Source organism: Triturus cristatus, chromosome 4_1, assembly GCF_964204655.1.
Source record: "Triturus cristatus chromosome 4_1, aTriCri1.1, whole genome shotgun sequence".
Taxonomy (NCBI): domain Eukaryota; kingdom Metazoa; phylum Chordata; class Amphibia; order Caudata; family Salamandridae; genus Triturus; species Triturus cristatus.
The window spans coordinates 1,136,872,532-1,136,893,117 of NC_140585.1; the positions used below are offsets into that span (position 1 = coordinate 1,136,872,532).

The 20,586-nt window shown below is 49.5% G+C and overlaps 1 protein-coding gene across 3 annotated transcripts in view; it reads right to left on the reverse strand.

The window, feature by feature from the left end:
* Positions 1 to 20,586, reverse strand: part of LOC146856172 (uncharacterized) — a 91,503-nt gene that overhangs the window by 13,201 nt on the left and 57,716 nt on the right. The window contains exons 4-6 of one of the 3 annotated variants that reach the window (XM_085654226.1): positions 20,257 to 20,379; positions 2,659 to 2,751; positions 1,263 to 1,376 (exon numbers count right to left, since the gene is read on the reverse strand). In XM_085654226.1, coding sequence (XP_085510352.1) covers positions 1,263 to 1,376; positions 2,659 to 2,751; positions 20,257 to 20,379 — 330 coding nt within the window. The remainder of the gene's footprint in view (positions 1 to 1,262; positions 1,377 to 2,658; positions 2,752 to 20,256; positions 20,380 to 20,586) is intronic. The other 2 variants (XM_085654227.1, XM_085654229.1) reach the window with 2 other exon arrangements.

Genomic DNA, 20,586 nt, shown 5'->3' on the forward strand with positions numbered 1-20,586 from the left:
ATATGTTCTTTAAAATGAAATAACTAAAAACCCCATCTCTTCCCTCTATTTTTAATGTCACATCTTACACAACATACGTGATAAAATTCCATGCTTATGTTTCATAGTCTGTTCTTAAGATTTGAACTATGAAATGCAGTTCACCAGCCTGGTTGTGACCCATTTTCTGACCATTTCCTGTATCTCATGTAAGCTTTAAATGAGTTCTAACTAAATCACATTCAGGCTCACAAACTGTAGTGCTATATAAAACTGTTAAATAAATGTAATTCTTTGTTCGGCATTGATTATATTTCTCCCTTAAAAGATGCAGATTGCCATGGATGGATCAACAGGATGAGATTTTGCTTTTATGTTTTACTGGTAAGCGGTCATTCATTGTGATAGCCTTGTGAAACATGATGTGAGGGAGTTAAAATGTATTTCTATGTTGTGGACTTCCACGTTAGTGTAGACTCTTTTCAAAGACATTTGTCTATGTTTTTGATTGTGCCATTTCATCTCTTTATGGGTTTTTATTTAGCCATGGATGGGAAGTCAATGATCAGATCACTGATTTTTTATTAAGTTATGGGTACTCATGATATGGTTTCTGGCCAGATCTGGTTGATGATTTGCTTGTGAGCAATGATGGTGAGGGTGTTGGCTTTTAATAACTCCACTAAAGGAGTGCCTGTTGGCATTCCCACTGGAAGGTGAAGTCATAAAGGCAAATCCGGACAGAGGAGCAAGTGAGTTGTGTGGTTAGGTGATCAATGAGGTGCTCCATAGGAAGAGGTGATCAATACTATTGAAGTGGATTGAATCGGATGGTGTAATTTAATGTCTGGCAACTAGACATTTAAATGTGCAGTGCAGTGTGGTGGGAGATAGTTTACATACAAGTGTGCTTCCATGGACCAAGTTCAAATCACTTTAAACTGCCGGATAAAGCAGCCCAGCAACGGGGAAATCATCTTCAGTGTTTGCTCGGTCAGCAACAGTGTCTATCAGTTTTTTAAGATCATCTTTGGAAAGTGAAATATGGTGGTAATGGGCAACAAAGAAGCATAGTGAAAACAAACTCTCATGGGCATGTGGGGAATTCAGAAATATCTCAGGCAAGAGAGTCCCCAATATACCTAATGAAATAAGGGAAGGTTGGCTTGTAGTATACAATATATTCACAGTGATAAAGTTATGGGTGTTTTGCACATGTTCTACGCCAAAACGGGCCCATTAGCTTTTTAGAGATGTTACAGCACCTGGCCATTACAACATACCAGCATTTTGCAGCATACTACATTCGCCTATTCCTGTGTAAGGACGATCGGAAAAAAAGCGCTCACGCGGTTGCTCTGCGGTCACTGTAAGGTTGGAAGCGGGGTGCAGAAAGCCTGTCGGACAAGACGAAAACAGACATAATAAAATTACTACCTTTATAAATTAATAGTCTTCAACTGTGTGATGCAGATTATATTGCTATAAGATGCCATTATTAGGGGTTACTTTTTGTTCCTCAACAGAGGGTACAGGAGTTTGATTTCATAGTCTTAGGAAAAGGTTTTTTCCATGCATTATAAATCTCCTTGCCTCCAAAACCAATCATAACTGAGCATGTTCTGCTTAATACAGGACAGCCTTCCATGTGCACAACCATAGACTGGTAATATACTGTTGCTATAGTCAAATCATTCTCAAACTGGAATGGAATTTATCAACAACGTTTTGTACAAATAACACAGTAACAGAGTGATATAAACCAAGATCATTAGCCCAAAGAAGAAGCATCTGTATTTCTAATAGTCTGAAGTTGAATTCTTATACAAATTTCAGTATGCAAGCCACAAATGTTGCGACCCTTGGGTTTAATTTGGTGCACACACACCAATTTCTACACATGACACACAGAAATATGTTGCAACCCTTATGTTTAGCTTGACTGTGCCACAAAGCTTCTCTGTGTACTGCAATATATCAGCACATGACATAGACTGTGTACTTTTGCACTGCAGGATTTGAGAGCTTTTATACTACCACAGCTGTTCAGACTATCCATAAATCATCCCACATACAACAACATTTCACATGCAGTCTAAACAGCTCGGGCTGTGGGACCAACTCAAATGTGTCTAAACATATTACAAACACTGATCCGTTATGGTACTTGGTGGACGTGGGAGATTGACATTTATGACGTTTCAAATGTTGCAACTTCATATGTAGTGAGTATTCTCCTTAAAGCTCCATTTCAGAAGAGTCATGATGATGAGAGTGTAGGAGGAAGGAGCCACCATACTGGTGACCGAGTAGCAAGCAAGCATCCATGGCAGTGAAAGAGAAACATGAGCTTCAATGTAGTGTATCAAAGTGCAAGGAGATGCAATACTGACGCATGAATGAAGAAAAGGCAAGAGGAGCACCCATCAGTGTTTAAGTGAGGTGAAGCAGAACAAGGCAGAGGTACGGGAGGCATACCATGAGGTGCCGAGACATGTCACATTATTGTTGAATTTTATTTCTAATATCTGTTTTCAGAATGTCATGAAATGATCGAGACAATGGATATGTTACGCAGTCAGTGGGTAGATTAACCTTTGCGTGTGTAATGCCTAGTATTGAGAAAACGGAACTTGGTTCACAGGTCCAAGAAACAAACACTGTGTCCAGCCCACTCACTTGTTGAATTGTCAGCAGTGGTTCTTCGGTCTCTTCTCTCTTTATTCCCTTCTTCGCTTTTTAATGAAAATACAGAGGTCATATTGGACGGCCCTACAACAAAAGCAATGTACATAATCTGAAACCAAGCCTTGCAAACAATGACTAGCAACAGTAAGTGTTGAATGCAGCAAAATGTGGGATGAGAGGCCAGAATTTCAGCTGTTGTCTGTTCAAGATATTGGCACCCACTAGAAATGAAGATATTTCTTGGATAATTCAGTTAGGATTGGCTGAGGTTTGTAAAGGTGTAAACTCACCCCCTGCCAAGAATCTAGGTTCCTCTGGCAAGGTAATTTTTTCAGAACTCTGCCTTCTACATGTCTTCTCTGGATCCAAGATAATGACCCTCCCTGTAACAATTAATGACCCTCCCTGTAACAAAAGCTGATCCCCATGTTTGCTGTCTTGAAGTCTTTGTCACCCTTTAGATAGCTGTCACTGCTTTCCTTGTTTAAGTTTCCTAACAAAGTATGAGTCTCTGTCCTGCTGATCACACTTTGAGGAAAGCAGTTGCCTGTATGCTGAAACAGCTTACTAGGATGAGGCTGCAGAAGTGGTTATTAGCAAACCTCTGCTTCACAATTGCTTGTGCTGCTGGGACAACAGTTCCTTCCTGTTGGACCCGGCCTCGTGGCGTGGTCCTTAACCCCCTGGATTGTGCCCGTTCCCCGCCCCGACCGTCACGGGCCACCCGTCTGAACTGCACCAAGGCCCTTCACCCGGAGCTGCACGTGGACGCATACTCCTCGTGGCTCTGCCATCTTGTTGGCATCCACGTCACACCGTGCACCAGCCGGCGCGACCCCGCTCAACCCGGCCTCGACCCCAGCGAAGCCCCGACATCGAGGCACCACGAACTAGCCAGGGGGTGCCGCAGGAACCATTCATCGCCCCGGCGGAGGACAGTATCGATGGGACCCCCAACTGTCCTCCCCTCTCAAGGTGTGATCGCCCTGCAACTCCCATGGGCCTGGCGCCTCTCCTGCTGGGCGTCTGGCCACCTCCACCCGGCCACTCCGCCCCCTCGGGCGCATCGGTCCGGACATCAAAGGGCTCCAGACCTATATCTGGGGCGACCCCACCACAGCTCGGCAGTTGTATCCCGGAGTCGAGAGCCCTGCTGATTGAATCGCGGCTGACCCTACGGAGAAGAACTCTTGTCGGAACCATCACGAGCCCTGCTGACTGCGTCGCGGCTCCCTCCTGTGAACCCTTTTCTGAACCACCTGGAACATCGGAGCCCTGCAGACGCCGTCGCGGCCCCACCTCGCTGAGACCTTCCTCGGAGCCCTGCTGACGACGTCGCGGCTCGAGCTGAACAGAGACCATCTTGAGAGCCCTGCTGATTGAATCGCGGCTCTCCACGAACTGTACGCCAGAGCCCTGCTGACGCCGTCGCGGCTCGACCCCTCCGAGATCGGAGGTCCTCCAGCGTGAGGATAAGAACTGGGCCCCAGGTACCCTCGTACCACATTCCTGCCAAAGACTGTCCCGCTACCCCTACCCTTCCAAAGAGACATTGAGACTTTTGGTGGATCCCTCGATCCCTTCGTGTAAATATTGAGCTCGTAACCTTTTTATTGATGATAAAGAATTGCTTGTCTTGAGACAACCTCCTTGAGTCCGGTGTGGTGGTGTTACTGTGCTAGTACGGGATAGGAGAAGGATCTCTCAGGAGACTTCTCGGCAGCGCTCGGCTACTTCGTGCAGTGAGAGGGCCCCCCCCTTGGTGGTCTCACCGACTCCTCGGGGTCCGCCTTCCAACATTTGGTGGCCAGCGACGGGATCCGAGCCGAACGCAGTACGTACCAGCCAGTACCCACTAGCTACCCATCCAAACGAATAGCATCATGAGCAGCCAGGAAAACAACGCGACAATGGAGTTCCAGCCCGAACGGCTGGAAGAATATACGCACAAAGAATTAAAACAGTTCTGCAGAGACAAAGGCATTGCAACCACCAGCCTCGGTACCAAGGAAGAGATGCAGAAAGCTCTGAGGGCATGGTTGGAGGCTGGGGCAGGCCCCTCCCAGGAAGAAGGGCCCTTGCCCCTGACGGAGACCACAGCAACCGCACTGACCCCGGCAACCGGAGGAAGAAAGAGCCTAGAAACCGGCCTCTCCGAGGAAGAAATACGAGAGCGGGAAAAGGTCCGGAGCCACGAACTAGAGCTCGCCCGACTGCGGCTGGACGGCGAACTCCAGCTGGCAGAAAAGAAACTGGCCCTCGAGCAGCTACGCCTTCAAGAAGAAATAGAAGAGAAGAGACGACACCGGGAGTTGGAGGAAAAGAAACTAACTCTTGAGCACGAGCGCAGTCTCAAGGAGCTCGAGATCAAGGCCAAGAACGGAGGGACCAACACCCCCAGTACTAGAGACACTCTACCGCCCCCCGAGGCCAAGGTGCATATCCCGAAGGAGGTCGTCAAGGAGTATTACAAGAATGACGATATCCAACAATGGTTCAAGGCCTACGAGGTGGCCATGACCTCCCATCGGGTGCCCCGAAAAGACTGGGGCGCAGGCCTGTGGGGGCGATTCCTGAGTGAAGGGCGGGACACGCTGCTCCAGCTACCGGAGGAGGTGATGACCTCCTACGATCACATGAAGGAGGCCCTGCTCACCCGATACGGGCTAACAGCGGAGATGTACCGCCAGCGGTTCCGAGACTGCAAGAAAATCCCGGGTACCACATGGGTGGAATATGTGGACTTTTTCAGTCGGGCCCTAGAAGGGTGGATCAAAGGCAGCAAAGTAACCACCTACGGACAACTGGTCGACCTCATCGTCTGGGAACACCTTTCCAATAATTGCTTCGTGGAACTGAGGCAGCACCTCCTCGACAGCAAAATGACCGACCCGCGAAAACTTGCCGTCGAGGCCGATCGATGGGTCAACTCCCGGGTCCCCCGGAGCTCAATGGGGGAGTACCAGAGGAACCCCAACGGACCCCCACGCCAGCGCGGTGGGGGGGGAGGGCCGAACAGGAACCGAGACCCTCCCGCTGGGGCCCCCAGGAGCCCCCCTCGAGGGCCACCGCAGCCACATCTCTCCCCGAGCCTAGCGCGAAGGGTGGGCCCGGCCTGACCCGGACCACGGCCACCCGTGACCTGCTATGGCTGCCAACAAACCGGACACTTTGCCAGCGACCCGGCCTGCCCCCTGAACCGAAGAAACGGGGCCGGCGGGCCCCCGCCCCGGCAGCTGACAGCTGCCGCCTTGGGGGGAGAGGAGGAAGAAGAGGCCCTCGACCGAGAAAACACTGAGTGGGAGCCGGCAGCCATGTCCCTGGTCTGCCTGGGTAGCCGAGAGATGGTACCCTGCACCCCCATCCCAACCAACACCCAGAAGTACCGGCAGCAGGTCACGGTCAACGGACAACGGGCCGAAGCCCTTCGCGACACCGGCGCCAGTATCACCGCTGTCCGCTGCCACCTGGTGACCCCTGAACAGATTCTACCGAATGTGCTGTGCCCGGTGCGGACGGCCGACAACAGTGAAAGCCTATGCCAGATGGCCCTGGTCCCCTTCGAGTGGGGAGGGGTGACGGGCCTGCTGAAGGTGACGGTGCGCGACGACGCCCCGGTTGACTGCCTCCTGGGGAACGACTTGGAGAGTTCCCCCTGGGCTCAAGTAGAACGACGAGAGCACCTCCGAATGTTGGGACTGGCTGATTGGGCCTGCGCCATCACCCGGTCCATGACCGCCCAGGCCCCCCGCTCCTCCTCGACCTCCGGGACGGCCCGACCCGAGGGGCTCACACCCCCTCCCGCCAGCAGCGAGGAGGAGGCGGACACCGACCCCGGGCCCAGCGAATCCTCCCCCGAAGAGATGGCTTCTCCGAGCGCCCTACCAGAACTGACGCAATGGCAACATGAAGGGGGCCCCACCCGAGAGCAGTTCCAGCAAGAGCAGCAGTCCTGTCCCTCTCTCGAAGGGGTCCGACAGCAGGCGACCGCGCAAGCCAACGGTGACCAGACCGGCACCCACTGGATCTACTGGGCCGAGGGCCTGTTGTACAGTGAACAGAAAGTGGCAGAACTCGGGGCCGGCCGCGTGTTGGTGGTCCCCCTCCGCTTCCGGGAGTTCCTTCTCAACCTGGCCCATGATGTGCCCCTCGCCGGACACTTGGGGCAAGACAAAACGTACAGTCGTCTGGTGACCCACTTCTACTGGCCTCGGATGCGGAGAGATGTGGACAACCACTGCCGGTCCTGCCAGACCTGCCAAGCCAGCGGGAAGACGGGGGGTCGGGTCAAGGCCCCCCTCCAGCCCTTTCCCGCCGTCAGCACCCCGTTTGAACGAGTCGGAATCGACATTGTGGGACCCCTGGACCCCCAAACCGCCCTGGGCCACCGCTTCATCCTGGTCCTCGTGGACCACGCCACCAGGTACCCGGAGGCGGTCCCGATCAGAACTATAACGGCCCCTGTGGTAGGCCGGGCCTTGATGGGGATCTTCTCCCGAGTGGGATTCCCCAGCGAAGTGGTGAGCGACCGTGGCACGAACTTTATCTCCAGGTACATGCGGTCCCTGTGGCAACAATGCGGGGTCACATACAAGTTCACGACCCCATATCACCCTCAGGGGAACGGGCTGGTTGAGCGGTTCAACCGAACATTGAAAGGGATGATCCAGGGCCTGGAAGAACCCCTCAGGCGGAAATGGGATGTCCTGCTGCCCTGCCTCCTGTTTGCCTATCGGGAGGTCCCGCAGAAGTCCCTGGGGTTCAGCCCGTTTGAACTATTGTATGGGCACCCGGTCCGCGGACCACTCAGCCTGGTCAAGGAGGGCTGGGAGATGAAGCCCCGAGGCGCCCCTCCTGACGTCTACCGATACCTCCTGACCCTCCGAAACCAGACCCGCAAGTTCCGAGCCATAGCCGAAGCCAACCTCGAGGCCAGCCAGGAGGACATGAAGCGGTGGTACGATCGCAACACTTCTACGGTAGAATTCGAGCCAGGTCAGAAAGTATGGGTCATGGCCCCGGTCGAACCCGGCGCCCTCCAGGACAAGTGGACCGGGCCCTTCAAGGTGGTGGAGAAGAAAAGTCCCGTCACCTACCTGGTCGATCTGGAGTCCCCCCGGAACCCCCTCCGGGTCCTACATGCGAACAGGCTAAAACCCCACTTCGCCCGGACCGAACTGAGCCTGCTGCTGGCGACCGACGAGGGGAGCGAGGACGACTCCGAGCCCTTGCCCGACCTCTTGCAATCCGACAGTCACGATGGATCGATCGAAGGGGTCCAACTCGCCTCGTCCCTGACCCCGGAGCAGCGCAACGACTGCCAGCGATTACTGCGGGACTACGCAGCCCTCTTCTCTCTCACCCTGGGGGTGACCCACTGGTGCGTCCACGACGTCGACACCGGGGAGAACCCCCCCATACGACACAGAGCCTACCGGGTGCCTGACCGAGTGCGGGCCTGCATCCAGGCCGAAGTAGCGAAGATGCTGGCCCTGGGGGTCATCGAGCCTTCCGACAGCCCGTGGGCCAGCCCTGTCGTCCTGGTGCCCAAGGCCGCAGTTCCCGGTCACCCCCCGGAGTTGCGATTCTGCGTGGACTACCGAGCCCTGAATGTAGTAACCAAGACAGACGCACACCCGATACCCCGGGCCGACGAACTGATCGACCGCCTAGGGGCCGCTCGCTACTTGAGCACGCTGGACCTCACCGCCGGGTACTGGCAAATCCAGCTCACCCCCGGCGCCCAAGAAAGATCCGCCTTTTCGACCCCGGATGGGCATTACCACTTTCGGGTGATGCCCTTCGGAATGAAGAACGCCCCGGCCACCTTCCAAAGACTGGTGAACAAGGTTTTGGCCGGGCTTGAGGCCTTCAGCGCGGCCTACTTAGATGACATTGCCGTGTACAGCAACCACTGGGCCGAGCACCTTCTCCACCTGAAGGCCGTCCTGGCCGCCCTTCAGCGGGCCGGGCTCACAATCAAGGCCAGCAAATGCCAAATCGGCCACGGATCCGTGACCTACCTGGGCCATCAAGTGGGGAGCGGGCAGGTGGCCCCCCTCCAAGCAAAGATAGATGCCATCCAGACCTGAGAACCCCCCACTACCCAGACCGCTGTCCGGGCCTTCCTGGGCCTCACCGGATACTACCGGCGGTTTATCCGGGACTATGGGAGCATTGTTGGCCCCCTCACAGAGTTAACGTCCAAAAAGCAGCCCAAGAAGGTACACTGGACACCCCGCTGCCAAACAGCCTTCGACACCCTAAAGACAGCCATGTGTACTGCTCCGGTGCTGCAGGCCCCGGACTACCAGAAGGAGTTCGTGGTACAGACGGACGCCTCCGAGTATGGGATCGGGGCCGTCCTATCCCAAGCCGACGAAAAGGGGCTCGACCGACCAGTGGCCTTCATCAGCCGACGACTACTGCCCCGAGAGCAACGCTGGAGCACTATTGAGCGTGAGGCCTTCGCTGTGGTGTGGGCCCTCAAGAAGCTCCGGCCCTACCTCTTTGGCACCCACTTCCGGGTCCAGACCGACCACCGGCCCTTGCAATGGCTAATGCAAATGCGGGGCGAGAACCCCAAGCTGCTGCGGTGGTCCATCTCGCTACAAGGGATGGACTTTGACGTCGAACACCGGCCCGGCAATGACCACGCCAACGCCGACGGCCTGTCCCGCTTCTTCCGCCTTAACGAGGAGAATCCCCAAGGAGATGGGTGACTCTCCATGCCTTCGGCTGGGGGGGACGCCTGTTGGACCCGGCCTCGTGGCGTGGTCCTTAACCCCCTGGATTGTGCCCGTTCCCCGCCCCGACCGTCACGGGCCACCCGTCTGAACTGCACCAAGGCCCTTCACCCGGAGCTGCACGTGGACGCATACTCCTCGTGGCTCCGCCATCTTGTTGGCATCCACGTCACACCGTGCACCAGCCGGCGCGACCCCGCTCAACCCGGCCTCGACCCCAGCGAAGCCCCGACATCGAGGCACCACGAACTAGCCAGGGGGTGCCGCAGGAACCATTCATCGCCCCGGCGGAGGACAGTATCGATGGGACCCCCAACTGTCCTCCCCTCTCAAGGTGTGATCGCCCTGCAACTCCCATGGGCCTGGCGCCTCTCCTGCTGGGCGTCTGGCCACCTCCACCCGGCCACTCCGCCCCCTCGGGCGCATCGGTCCGGACATCAAAGGGCTCCAGACCTATATCTGGGGCGACCCCACCACAGCTCGGCAGTTGTATCCCGGAGTCGAGAGCCCTGCTGATTGAATCGCGGCTGACCCTACGGAGAAGAACTCTTGTCGGAACCATCACGAGCCCTGCTGACTGCGTCGCGGCTCCCTCCTGTGAACCCTTTTCTGAACCACCTGGAACATCGGAGCCCTGCAGACGCCGTCGCGGCCCCACCTCGCTGAGACCTTCCTCGGAGCCCTGCTGACGACGTCGCGGCTCGAGCTGAACAGAGACCATCTTGAGAGCCCTGCTGATTGAATCGCGGCTCTCCACGAACTGTACGCCAGAGCCCTGCTGACGCCGTCGCGGCTCGACCCCTCCGAGATCGGAGGTCCTCCAGCGTGAGGATAAGAACTGGGCCCCAGGTACCCTCGTACCACATTCCTGCCAAAGACTGTCCCGCTACCCCTACCCTTCCAAAGAGACATTGAGACTTTTGGTGGATCCCTCGATCCCTTCGTGTAAATATTGAGCTCGTAACCTTTTTATTGATGATAAAGAATTGCTTGTCTTGAGACAACCTCCTTGAGTCCGGTGTGGTGGTGTTACTGTGCTAGTACGGGATAGGAGAAGGATCTCTCAGGAGACTTCTCGGCAGCGCTCGGCTACTTCGTGCAGTGAGAGGGCCCCCCCCTTGGTGGTCTCACCGACTCCTCGGGGTCCGCCTTCCAACACTTCCCCTCTTCAACAGTGGCAATGAAGGCCACAGAGTGCAGCAATACTAAATTCACTACAACCATAGCAAGAGTACTATAATTCTATGTTTCATAGAGGTGAGAGGAGCTTGAGAAATAGAACTAGCACAGTATAACCACTGTGTTACTTTGAATGTAGGGAAGGGGTCGGAAATGCCCCCAAACTGTTTCATCTTTACATGTAGCCACTGGGAGAGGAGATAGAGCGCAGCATTAACACATATCAGTTTGTTTACAGAGGCTTTCCAAGGGTCCTACTGTGAGATAATGTGATACATTACACCGCCCATGCTAGTGCTCAAGGAAAGGATGTTCAACCAACTTTCTGTGACAAAATGTAGTACATAGTTTCCCTTACCTACCCTAACAACAAGAAACGTCCTACCACAACAAACCTTGAAAATAGATAACTACAGGGAGATGACAGAGAGACAGAGATAGAGACACAAAACTACTGATTGTTGAAAGATGAAGGGACAGAGGCACAGAGAGGGCGATAAGAGAACTGGGGGTGGGGAGACACAGACAACCAGACGGAGGGAGAAAGGAAGATAAAGATAAAAGTGAGAGAGATAAATTAAAAGGCATGGTCGGGGAACCAGATAACTCTGTGTTCCATTACCATCTAATGCCTTTCAAAACGATCAGTGCCAGAGAATCTTTAAAGTACCCCCTTAGGCACAGGCATTCAAGTGAGGCTATTACCGCAGTTTCTGATGGGAATTTTCAGAACTAGAAGGAAAGCTAGTAAGGTACACTCTACAGGGGATCCGTTTTATTCCTAAGAGCCCACTCATGACACACAAAGAGGAGGGATGGCGTGTTGCTATTTTCATCTGCCATGAGTCACTACTCGTGAATATAGCCTTTTACATCGCTTGCGCTTACAAAGCAAGTGATTACAACACAGTTGTTACAATGACCACATTGTTACATTGCAGTACCATTACAACGCAACGACATGTTCTAGGGAGCACGCTGGTCTTAGGAATAGTATAATCTACTAGTAGTAGTAGTAGAGAAACTTTATTTCGATTTTGATTCAAACCATAAAAGTATGCATACAAACTTCACAGTTAAAAAACAAATGTTAAATAGTGCCATAAATCAATAAGATGTAAATAGCGCAAAATATAGTATAATCCATATAATAGGTTCCTGAAGTAGATGAGGCAGTCAAACAGTAAAGAGGCAACCTCAATGGTCCATACAGATTCTCAATTTAACAGACAGTTTTAAGAATTCAGTTACATGGAGAACACTGTCACTGTACAAAAGTTGTAAATACATTAGTGCTGGTCTGATCTGATTAAAATTAAGTTTCTTTAAAAGAGCAACCAGATAGCGTTTGCGTGGGTATTCATAAAATTTACATAAAAATATAAAATGCAGCATATCCTGTGGAGACTTTCCGTTGCAGCCACAGGGAGCTGCAGCCTTGTTAAAAATATCTGTTTTAGGTCTAATTAACAGATGATGAAAGATATTTAACCTGAACCTTGTCAGCAGGAACTTCTCGTGGGAGCTAAATGAGCCCGTCAGATATGGCTCCATTGTCTCGCATGTTTTTAACATGACATATTTCCTGATACTGGGTTTCAGGAGCTCCTCTCCTTCTCGTTGAACCTTTCTCCCCATATAAAAAGCACGCTTAATTGCCTCCACATCCCCTTTTACGATCCCGCTTGGTTTTTCAACCAACTCCAGACAACCAAGTCGAGAGAAACAGGATTTCAAATATTTTAACCAGGGGATGCACATTGCCTTATCATGGGACATAAGATCACTCACAATCAAGCGGGTTAATGGAATGTCCTGGTTCAACCACAGTTTTACCCAGCAAGTCAAAGGGCGCAGGGAAAAAATGTCACATAAATATTGTGCCCCCAATTCTTCATGTACTGCCAGATTAGGTGTACCAATTGGAACACATAGAAGACGCTTCATAAAGGCATTTTCAGCAACCTGTAGCTGTTCTCCAGCCACATAGCCCCATAATTCACTGCCATAAACAGCAGTTGCCACTGATTTTGCATTATAAAGTTTCATCATGGCATTGTTGGGCTTCTTCCCCAATTTCGATGCAAAGTTAAAAATGGTAGCGTTAACCCTTGCCAGTTCCCCTTTCTTTTTGGCCAGGAGGGGGCCCCAACTTAGTTTGGTATCAAATAGGACCCCGAGATATGAGAACAATTTCGAAATGGGGATAGATACGTCATCTAAATAATTTAAATACAAAGTTCCTTCTTGGCTGTAGGCTAACTTGCATAACAAATGATTTAGAATTGTTGACCATTAGGTCTCTTTCTGTCATGAACGATTTAAAAGCATTTAATAAAGCTTGGAGACCCTTCTCGGTTCTAGAGATTAAAACCGCATCATCTGCATATAAAAGAACAGGAATACCCCGCCTACCAACTCTAGGACAGTCGGCCTGTACCTTCTGCAAAACGGTATCTAACTCATTAATATAAAAATTAAAAAGGAAGGGGGCGAGAATACAACCTTGGCGCACACCCTTCTTAATATCAAAGTTACCAGTAGTACACAGATCCGATGAATACCTAACATTTGCACTGGTGTTACTGTGTAGGTCTACCAGAAAATTAACAATGCCACTATCCACACCCTTCTCCCTCATGGACTGCCACAGCCTTCCCCTGTTGACACAGTCGAAGGCTGATGACAGATCCATGAAGGCGAGATGGACAGTACCCTTCTGAACAACAGTGTATTTACTTAGTATTAAGAAAAGATTAAGGCACTGAGTTATAGTAGAACGTCCACTGCAGAAGCCATACTGGGAGGTGGACATGATGTTATTTTCCAGCGCCCAGTTTGTCAATCTCCGCAGCAGAATTCTCCCCACTACTTTCACCATAGAGTCTATTAGTGAAATTGGCCTATAACAAAGAGGACTGCCCCTATCCCGCTTCTTAAAAACAGGGACAACTTTTGAGACTCCCCATGATAGGGGACAGCCAATTTCAGCAGCTGCGTTAAAGACCGACTCTAAAATGGGTGCCCAAAAGCTAGGTTCAGACTTATATAAGTCAGGTGGGATTCCATCAGGGCCAGGAGTTTTCCTGGCTGTGAGTCCCTCTATACCCTCCAAAACCTCGCCTCTATCAAACGTGATGATTCCACCACTATTGCCAGCGAGTAAGTTAACATTTTCAGTCACCATACAGCTATACAATTGTTTAAAATGTGATTCCCACTCTTCCTTTTTTATGCAGCATACTAGACCATCACCCGGATCCTGGACCAAAAATGTTTTTTTTACTACCGCCCAGAATCTAGAGCTGCATTTTAAAATAGAGGGATCAAGAATATCATCCCATGCCTCCACTCTTAAAAGATCCTTACGTAGGGCGATGGCAGACTTATAATCTTTGCGACACAACTTTACATTCGCTTTTATTCTAGGATTGGCTGCCAAGGCTATCCTTAGATTACGTGCCACCTTGGAACAAGCGTGATTGAACCATCTCGATCCTCCATTCTCTGTGTTCTTTACTGGGACCATCATCAGGTCAGACACCTTCTCCGACAGGCTTTGACAAGCACTAAGAACCTGATACGGGTCTGCTCCTTCTTGAATGCAGTTCTTAATATCCTCCGTACAGTTATCCCTAATATTTTTGTATAATAGGTCAGGAGTAATCATTGACCATCTAAGACGCCGTCTCTCATCGGTTGTGCTCAACCTGCCAGTAATACATTTCCCGTCTTCCTTAATTGTCCAGGGACCCTTCAAATGAACAGTGAGTGGGTTATGATCACTGAATTCACTTTGTTCAATGGTAAAAGAGTCCACAAAAGACTGCATAGGCAAAGAGAGTAACACGTAGTCAATGAAAGTACCCCTCCCATGACATTTAAAAGTTGGGGTATCAAAGCAATTTGTGGGATCCCTCAGTGCCATAGCCAAAGAAAGATCTAAACTGCTCAATAAATCATTAAAATGTTCCCCTTCCAACGTATGTTCCAAATGCAAACCGCCAAGGCGGTCACACTGCAGATCCATTAAACATTTCGACAGGGGGTCGCCACAGGGATGAACATTAAAATCTCCCATAATCATAAGGTTATGGAGGCATTCCCTCAATGAAGAATTAATAAATACATTTAGTGCAGATATTTGGTTAGGACCTGTGTTAACATTGACAGCATTATAAAAGTTCACCAAACCAGCCACACAATTTTCTCCATTCAGTACTAAACCCATAAATCCAGAGTTTGCTGTTAGAATTCTACGAATTTTACAAGAGAGTGTGACAGAAATAAAAGTCACCAAACCCCCCTTAGGCCTTCCTCTACTTGATGCTATTGCAGGAACATAAAAGGCCTTGTACCCTTCAAGGAAAAAGTCACAATCCTCTAGCCAGGTCTCCTGCAAGCAGATGATCATAAATTGCTTAATATACATAATCCAATTGACGTCCGCCATCTTTGATGCCAGCCCCGCGATGTTCCAAGAAATAACATTATTACAACTTACTTTAGCCTGTGTGATCTCAATGGGTGCCGTCTCAGCTGGTATTACATTACCCTGGCCCGCAGACGCCTCACATCAGTCGCACGCCTCCAAGCCAGACAGAACATCATATCTATTCTGTATGTCCACATTAAACCCATTACTACAATGACCAACAAAATTAAATCTATTCTGTGTTTCTACAGGAGGCCCATACCCACGTTGATAAACAACATTGTACACGTATGGTGCATCCAAGGCAGGGGTCTGAGTTGGATTTGCTGGCCTAATTTTCCTTTGAGGAGGCGGGTCTTTACTCAGGTGTGCATAAAAATAGCCCAATGGGCGAACACATATACTGTTCATATTGCACATTAGTGAGGATGCTCTTAGTAAAACTGTTGCCACGTGTTGAGGATGCTTAAAATTGACAACAATGCAATCCCCACTACTTGTTTTTCTAGACGGTCCAACCCAATTCACCCTTCTTACTGCTATTATTTGGTCCGAATATGCAATTGGAAAACCACCGTTTTTGCTAAGCCATGCGACTGTTTTATTTTTTAATGAGACGTGGGAATCCCCATATAATAAAGCTGAGTGGTCATCACAAGATGGAACATTTGTCAGCACCACCACATACGGTGCGCAATCAGGTGGGAGGTTAGGATAGCGGCATTTCCTTATGTGCATATGATCAGGTCTGCCCTCCGGAGCTATTGTGGGATGTGTAGGCAGAGCAGGTATGGCCGGTGTCACAGGGGGAACAGATACTGCTACAGCAACTTGCTGTGGAATCTGCTGTGCATTCCCTATCAATGTTTCCTGCCCCTTTTCCACAACCTTAGCTCTGGCCGTGGTAGCTGATGCCAAGTGTGAAGTTAACAGACCACCTAGTCTATCTACTTCCAATGCCAAAATGTCAAGCTTAGTTGTCAATGGTCTTAACATCTCCTCTAATTCAGCCTCTATCTTCACTTCCAAAGTGTTTATCAGGAGAGCAAATTGCTCGAGATTTAGATTAACATCACCCTCATTGTTTCGGCCGGGTGTAGAGGATCTTGAGCCATTGCAGACTGGCTGAATTTGGTCTAGTTTTTTTTTTATTATGCTTCCCACCCCGTTTTATTTGTGTTTTCCTACAGGATCGCACCGGCCTTGGGGCTGGTGGTACCTCCACTATTTCCCCAATTGAGCTATCCGGCAGGCCTTCCTGTGACTCTGCATGCACCTGTGCAACAACCGGTATCTCAGCCCTATTTCTAATGTCCAGGTTAGTGCCCCCATCTATGTCAGCCATAAGCAGGGGCATATCTTCCTGTGCCACTAATGTGCTCCCCAGTCCCAAGGAGGCCCTACGATCATTATTTATTCGGTTCACTTTTTTCACCAAATAATTATCCATGGTCCCTAACACAGGAGCGGGTTTAGCAACTTTCAATTTAGACATTATATACAAGTATGATTAGGCTAATAAACAAAAAAGAAGGAAAAAAATTGCACTATACACAAATACCAGGATAAAACAAATAGGGTCTCACTTTGCGAGTGAAGTCCGGCACTAAAGGACTCGAGTCTATGGCCCAGACCAGTCTCCTCAGGCCTGAGGGCCACAGAGGGCCCGCCCTTTGCCTGGGCTTAGCCCCGGACGCTCCCCGCGTGCGTCCCGCGGGACAGGAGGCTTTCCGGTGTTTGTAGGCGCCTCCGGGCGCAGGCTGCGACGTCCCAGGTGCGCCTCTGCCACCGGGGCACCTGGGAAATGAAGTCCGAGTTGCGTGGCCGGCCGTTTCCCTCACGGCGCTCGGTGGGCTAAAGGATGGCGGTGAGGAGTTGTAGGGCTCAGCAGATGCCCTTCACGTGTTGCCCAGCCTGATTCCGGCAAGTTGAAACCCCCTACTATTCCAACTCCAGTGTGTGCAACATTAGGGAAGGTGTTGGAATAATAAATTATTCTATTCCTTAGTTTAGAGCGCCCCCTAGAGCAATGTCTTGTAATGACTTGCGTTGTAATGGTACTGAGATGTAACAACGCGGTCGTTGTAACAACCGCGTTGTAATCGCATGTGTTGTAACGCATGCAATGTGATGGCTGTTTTCCCTACACGTTGTAGGAAAAAGATACAAAAACTCTGCCACTGCATAAACACAAAAAAATGAGAGAACTACTGTATGGAGTTTTTTTTAAATTCTAGTGTTTTAAACTTGTTTAACATGAGTTTACTTATCTATGCCAGGATGGCTAGGGATCGACATTTCTTCTCCGTTATAGTGAGATCTGCAGTATGCCTTCTCCTCATGCTTGTTCAGTAATAAGGCATCTGTGTGACACCCTGCATAACAAACAATGTCAACATATACCAGAGGTTACACACGCACAGGCACTGCGTCTAGTACAACACCATTCTGAGGTGCTAGTACAACACCATTCTGAGGTGCAAGCTGAATATGAGACTTTCCGTCACATTAAATCTGCAAAGTATGATCTATTTTAAAGCAGTAAAGGAAGATGTACATCTTGGAACACGAGAAATTTAAAATAATCAACTGGAATGGAACTGGCTTCTACAAGTCTGACATTTCATCCAGCTACCAAAGTGGCATGGGCAAAAGTAAAAGCTGAAAAATGCTCTTGACATTTACAAGTACTTTAATGGCTATGTTTCCTTAGACACGTTATTTTGTTTTAGAGTGTCACCGGTGTTTTTGATTTATTGGTTTTTTTAAATTTATTTTTGCTCTTTTTTTAGGTGGGGTGTCACCATCTATCAAGTTTTGTTTGCTTCCCTCACGCCACTCCTCTGAGTAGAACAGCATGTCCGCCCACAGTTCATCCCACTACGAAACGCCAGTATAGTCAGCCATTTGGTGCAATTGATGTCTCACAGGACTATTGTGTGCACCGCTAGGAGTGGGAGTGCTGTTAATTGCACCAGAAGTGGCGTCAGAGACCTACACCACGAATAACCAGGGACTGCACACTTGTGAAGGCCCTCCCTGTTTTCAGTATGCATGCTGAAATGTATTTATCTTTTTGGTTAATACTTAGCTTTGAAGATCAACTTAATTTTGGTAGAACTCTTTCCATTTAAATATATAATGGCGTTTTAGACCATTTCTTTTTTTGAGATGGGAAGTGGTACTATTGCTATTTGTGCCTTGCAACCCGAAAACATCTACACAAGCAGTGGTTGCATGAGACAATGTTCAACACTACTCATAAGGTGACATTTTCAATCATAAGAGCAACACGTTTAAAAACCACAAAAAGAAGTTCTTGTCGCCTGTTTGTTTTTTCATGAGGTAGCTGTGCTAGTACTGCTGATGTCTTTCTTTGGCTCTGGCCCAAGACTGTGTCATGGTTCTCAGGCAGGGCCGGACTGGCCGTAGCGGGCACCGGGGGTTTCCCCAGTGGGCCGCCAGGGTGGGGGCCTATTTTGGGCCCCTGGGGGCTGCTTTTGTTACCAGGGGCTGGCAATATCGGCCCGTAACAAAATTAGACAAAACCGTCCCAAGCAAACAGCTCGGCCGCACACCCCCCTTCCCCCAGGAGGGCCGGCTGCACAGTTGCCAGGGCCGGTTTTGGTTCCCAGTCCGGCCCTGATCTCAGGAAGACCTTCATGCTACTTTTAAATGTGCTTTTAGATCACCCTCGCCTTTACACAGAAATTATAAACTTTTTTTTACACTTGTGCCTCAGGTATATATTTAAAAAGAAAAGTGTCAACCGTGTGTGCATATAGCTGGTCGGAACTTGACTCCGAAACAGGATCTATGAGGATTTTACAATACTGTGTGGCACCCCTCTTTCCCTCAAGACATCCCCCCACCCTGCAAACACAAACATATGGATGCATTATACTGAGAACATTGAATAGGATAGGTACCAGCATGTCTGCGAAGGGCCACTAAATGGAGGAGCACACTGAAAGAAATGGCACAAGCCCTTAAATCCACAGGCAGCATGAGCACATGCCAACAAATCCAAGATTTACTTGTTTTTTTTTAACCCCTTCAGCGCTGGGCGAATTCCGCCGCGGTGCTGAAGGGTTCGTGCGCGGGCGGGCCCATGACGGAACGGTTCCGTCATGAGCACAGCTCAACCGTGGCTCATGACGGAACCGTTCCGTCATGAGCATGGAAGGGGTTAAAGAAACTGAGGCAAGATATGCTCTTCAAGCCTAGTAGAAGATTCTGATAAGTGGAAAAACAAGAATATAAACAAAAAAGGAGATGAAGGAGATAAAACAGATATTGGAAAGAGGCAGCTGACCAACTGTAGAGATTACCGAAATCGTGGGTCTACACTGATGTTCTGCAACATAGCACGTACACATCTTTTCACTGAGATTCATTTATCACTTTATATGTTCATGCTCAAGAGAAGGATGGATGGCGCATGCATGCTTACGGAAGGGAGGTGAGTCCCAGCACAAAGCCCTGTTGTGAGGAAGGAGGAGCAATGACAGGAGGGGAAAAAGGATAAGTGCAAAGCAGACACACACAGTCATACAAGCATCAAACCTGCCCCCTCAACCGCACTCTCGTTCCTCCCTTATCCCTCATTATCTGGCTTTAGGGTTGGCCGCAAGCCATTCTTCTCTTCCTATAATGCACAGGGTACATGCAATATCACTGCCTCGTTCCGACACAGGAAAAGGAGGAACATTGCCTTCTCTGCCTTACAATACAGGAGAGTGGATGATGAATCTGAGTGCAAAGATAATAGTGTTTATGGAGAGCTGCTGATTACTAGTCTACATTTGTGCTTATCTGTATACCTTTCCCAAAGCTATTTAGTTCGTCATACAGAGTACAGCCTATATGTGATTTTATGGTGTGAGTTCAACATAGGTAAGGTATGCACAGTCTTCTCTGATCTACGTTATGCCTGGATGAATCAGATTGTAATTATAATATAGACCTTTACATGGTGTTTCTGATCCTTGCTGTAGAACTGTACTAATCTGTACATTTTCATGGTTTGATTGTGACAGACTTATTGCACCCAAAGGTTAGTAGAAAGAGCAGTGAGAGAGCTAATACAGTTAGAGACAAAAGGTAGGTATATAGCACATTGAAAAAGATAGATGGAAGCAATTTATTGTAAGAAATTTGAGATTTCAGCCTAATTCTTGGATTGGTGACCGACTCATCCAAAGCTATACTGTAAGCTTCTCTACTTACGGGAGGAAGGATATTGTGTGTCTGGGCTTATCCCTGGATCCTGCCCCATTTGGTCCTTTGGCTCGTCTATGTGATTAATCCGCAGAAAACCATCAGAACTGTTATCTTCATTGCTTGTTTTTGCTGCAGATACAGAGATAAATACACCATCCGTCAGAATTTGAAAATGAGAGTCGCACCGAAAAAAGACAGGTGTATGCTATGGCAACCCATTAGATGATCTGAAACTAAATAGCCTAGTATTAGTAAGAACTATTTTCTGTCTATAAAGTCAATTAGGTTATCAATATTGAGATTTAAGCAGCACTTGTACAATGTAATGATAAACAC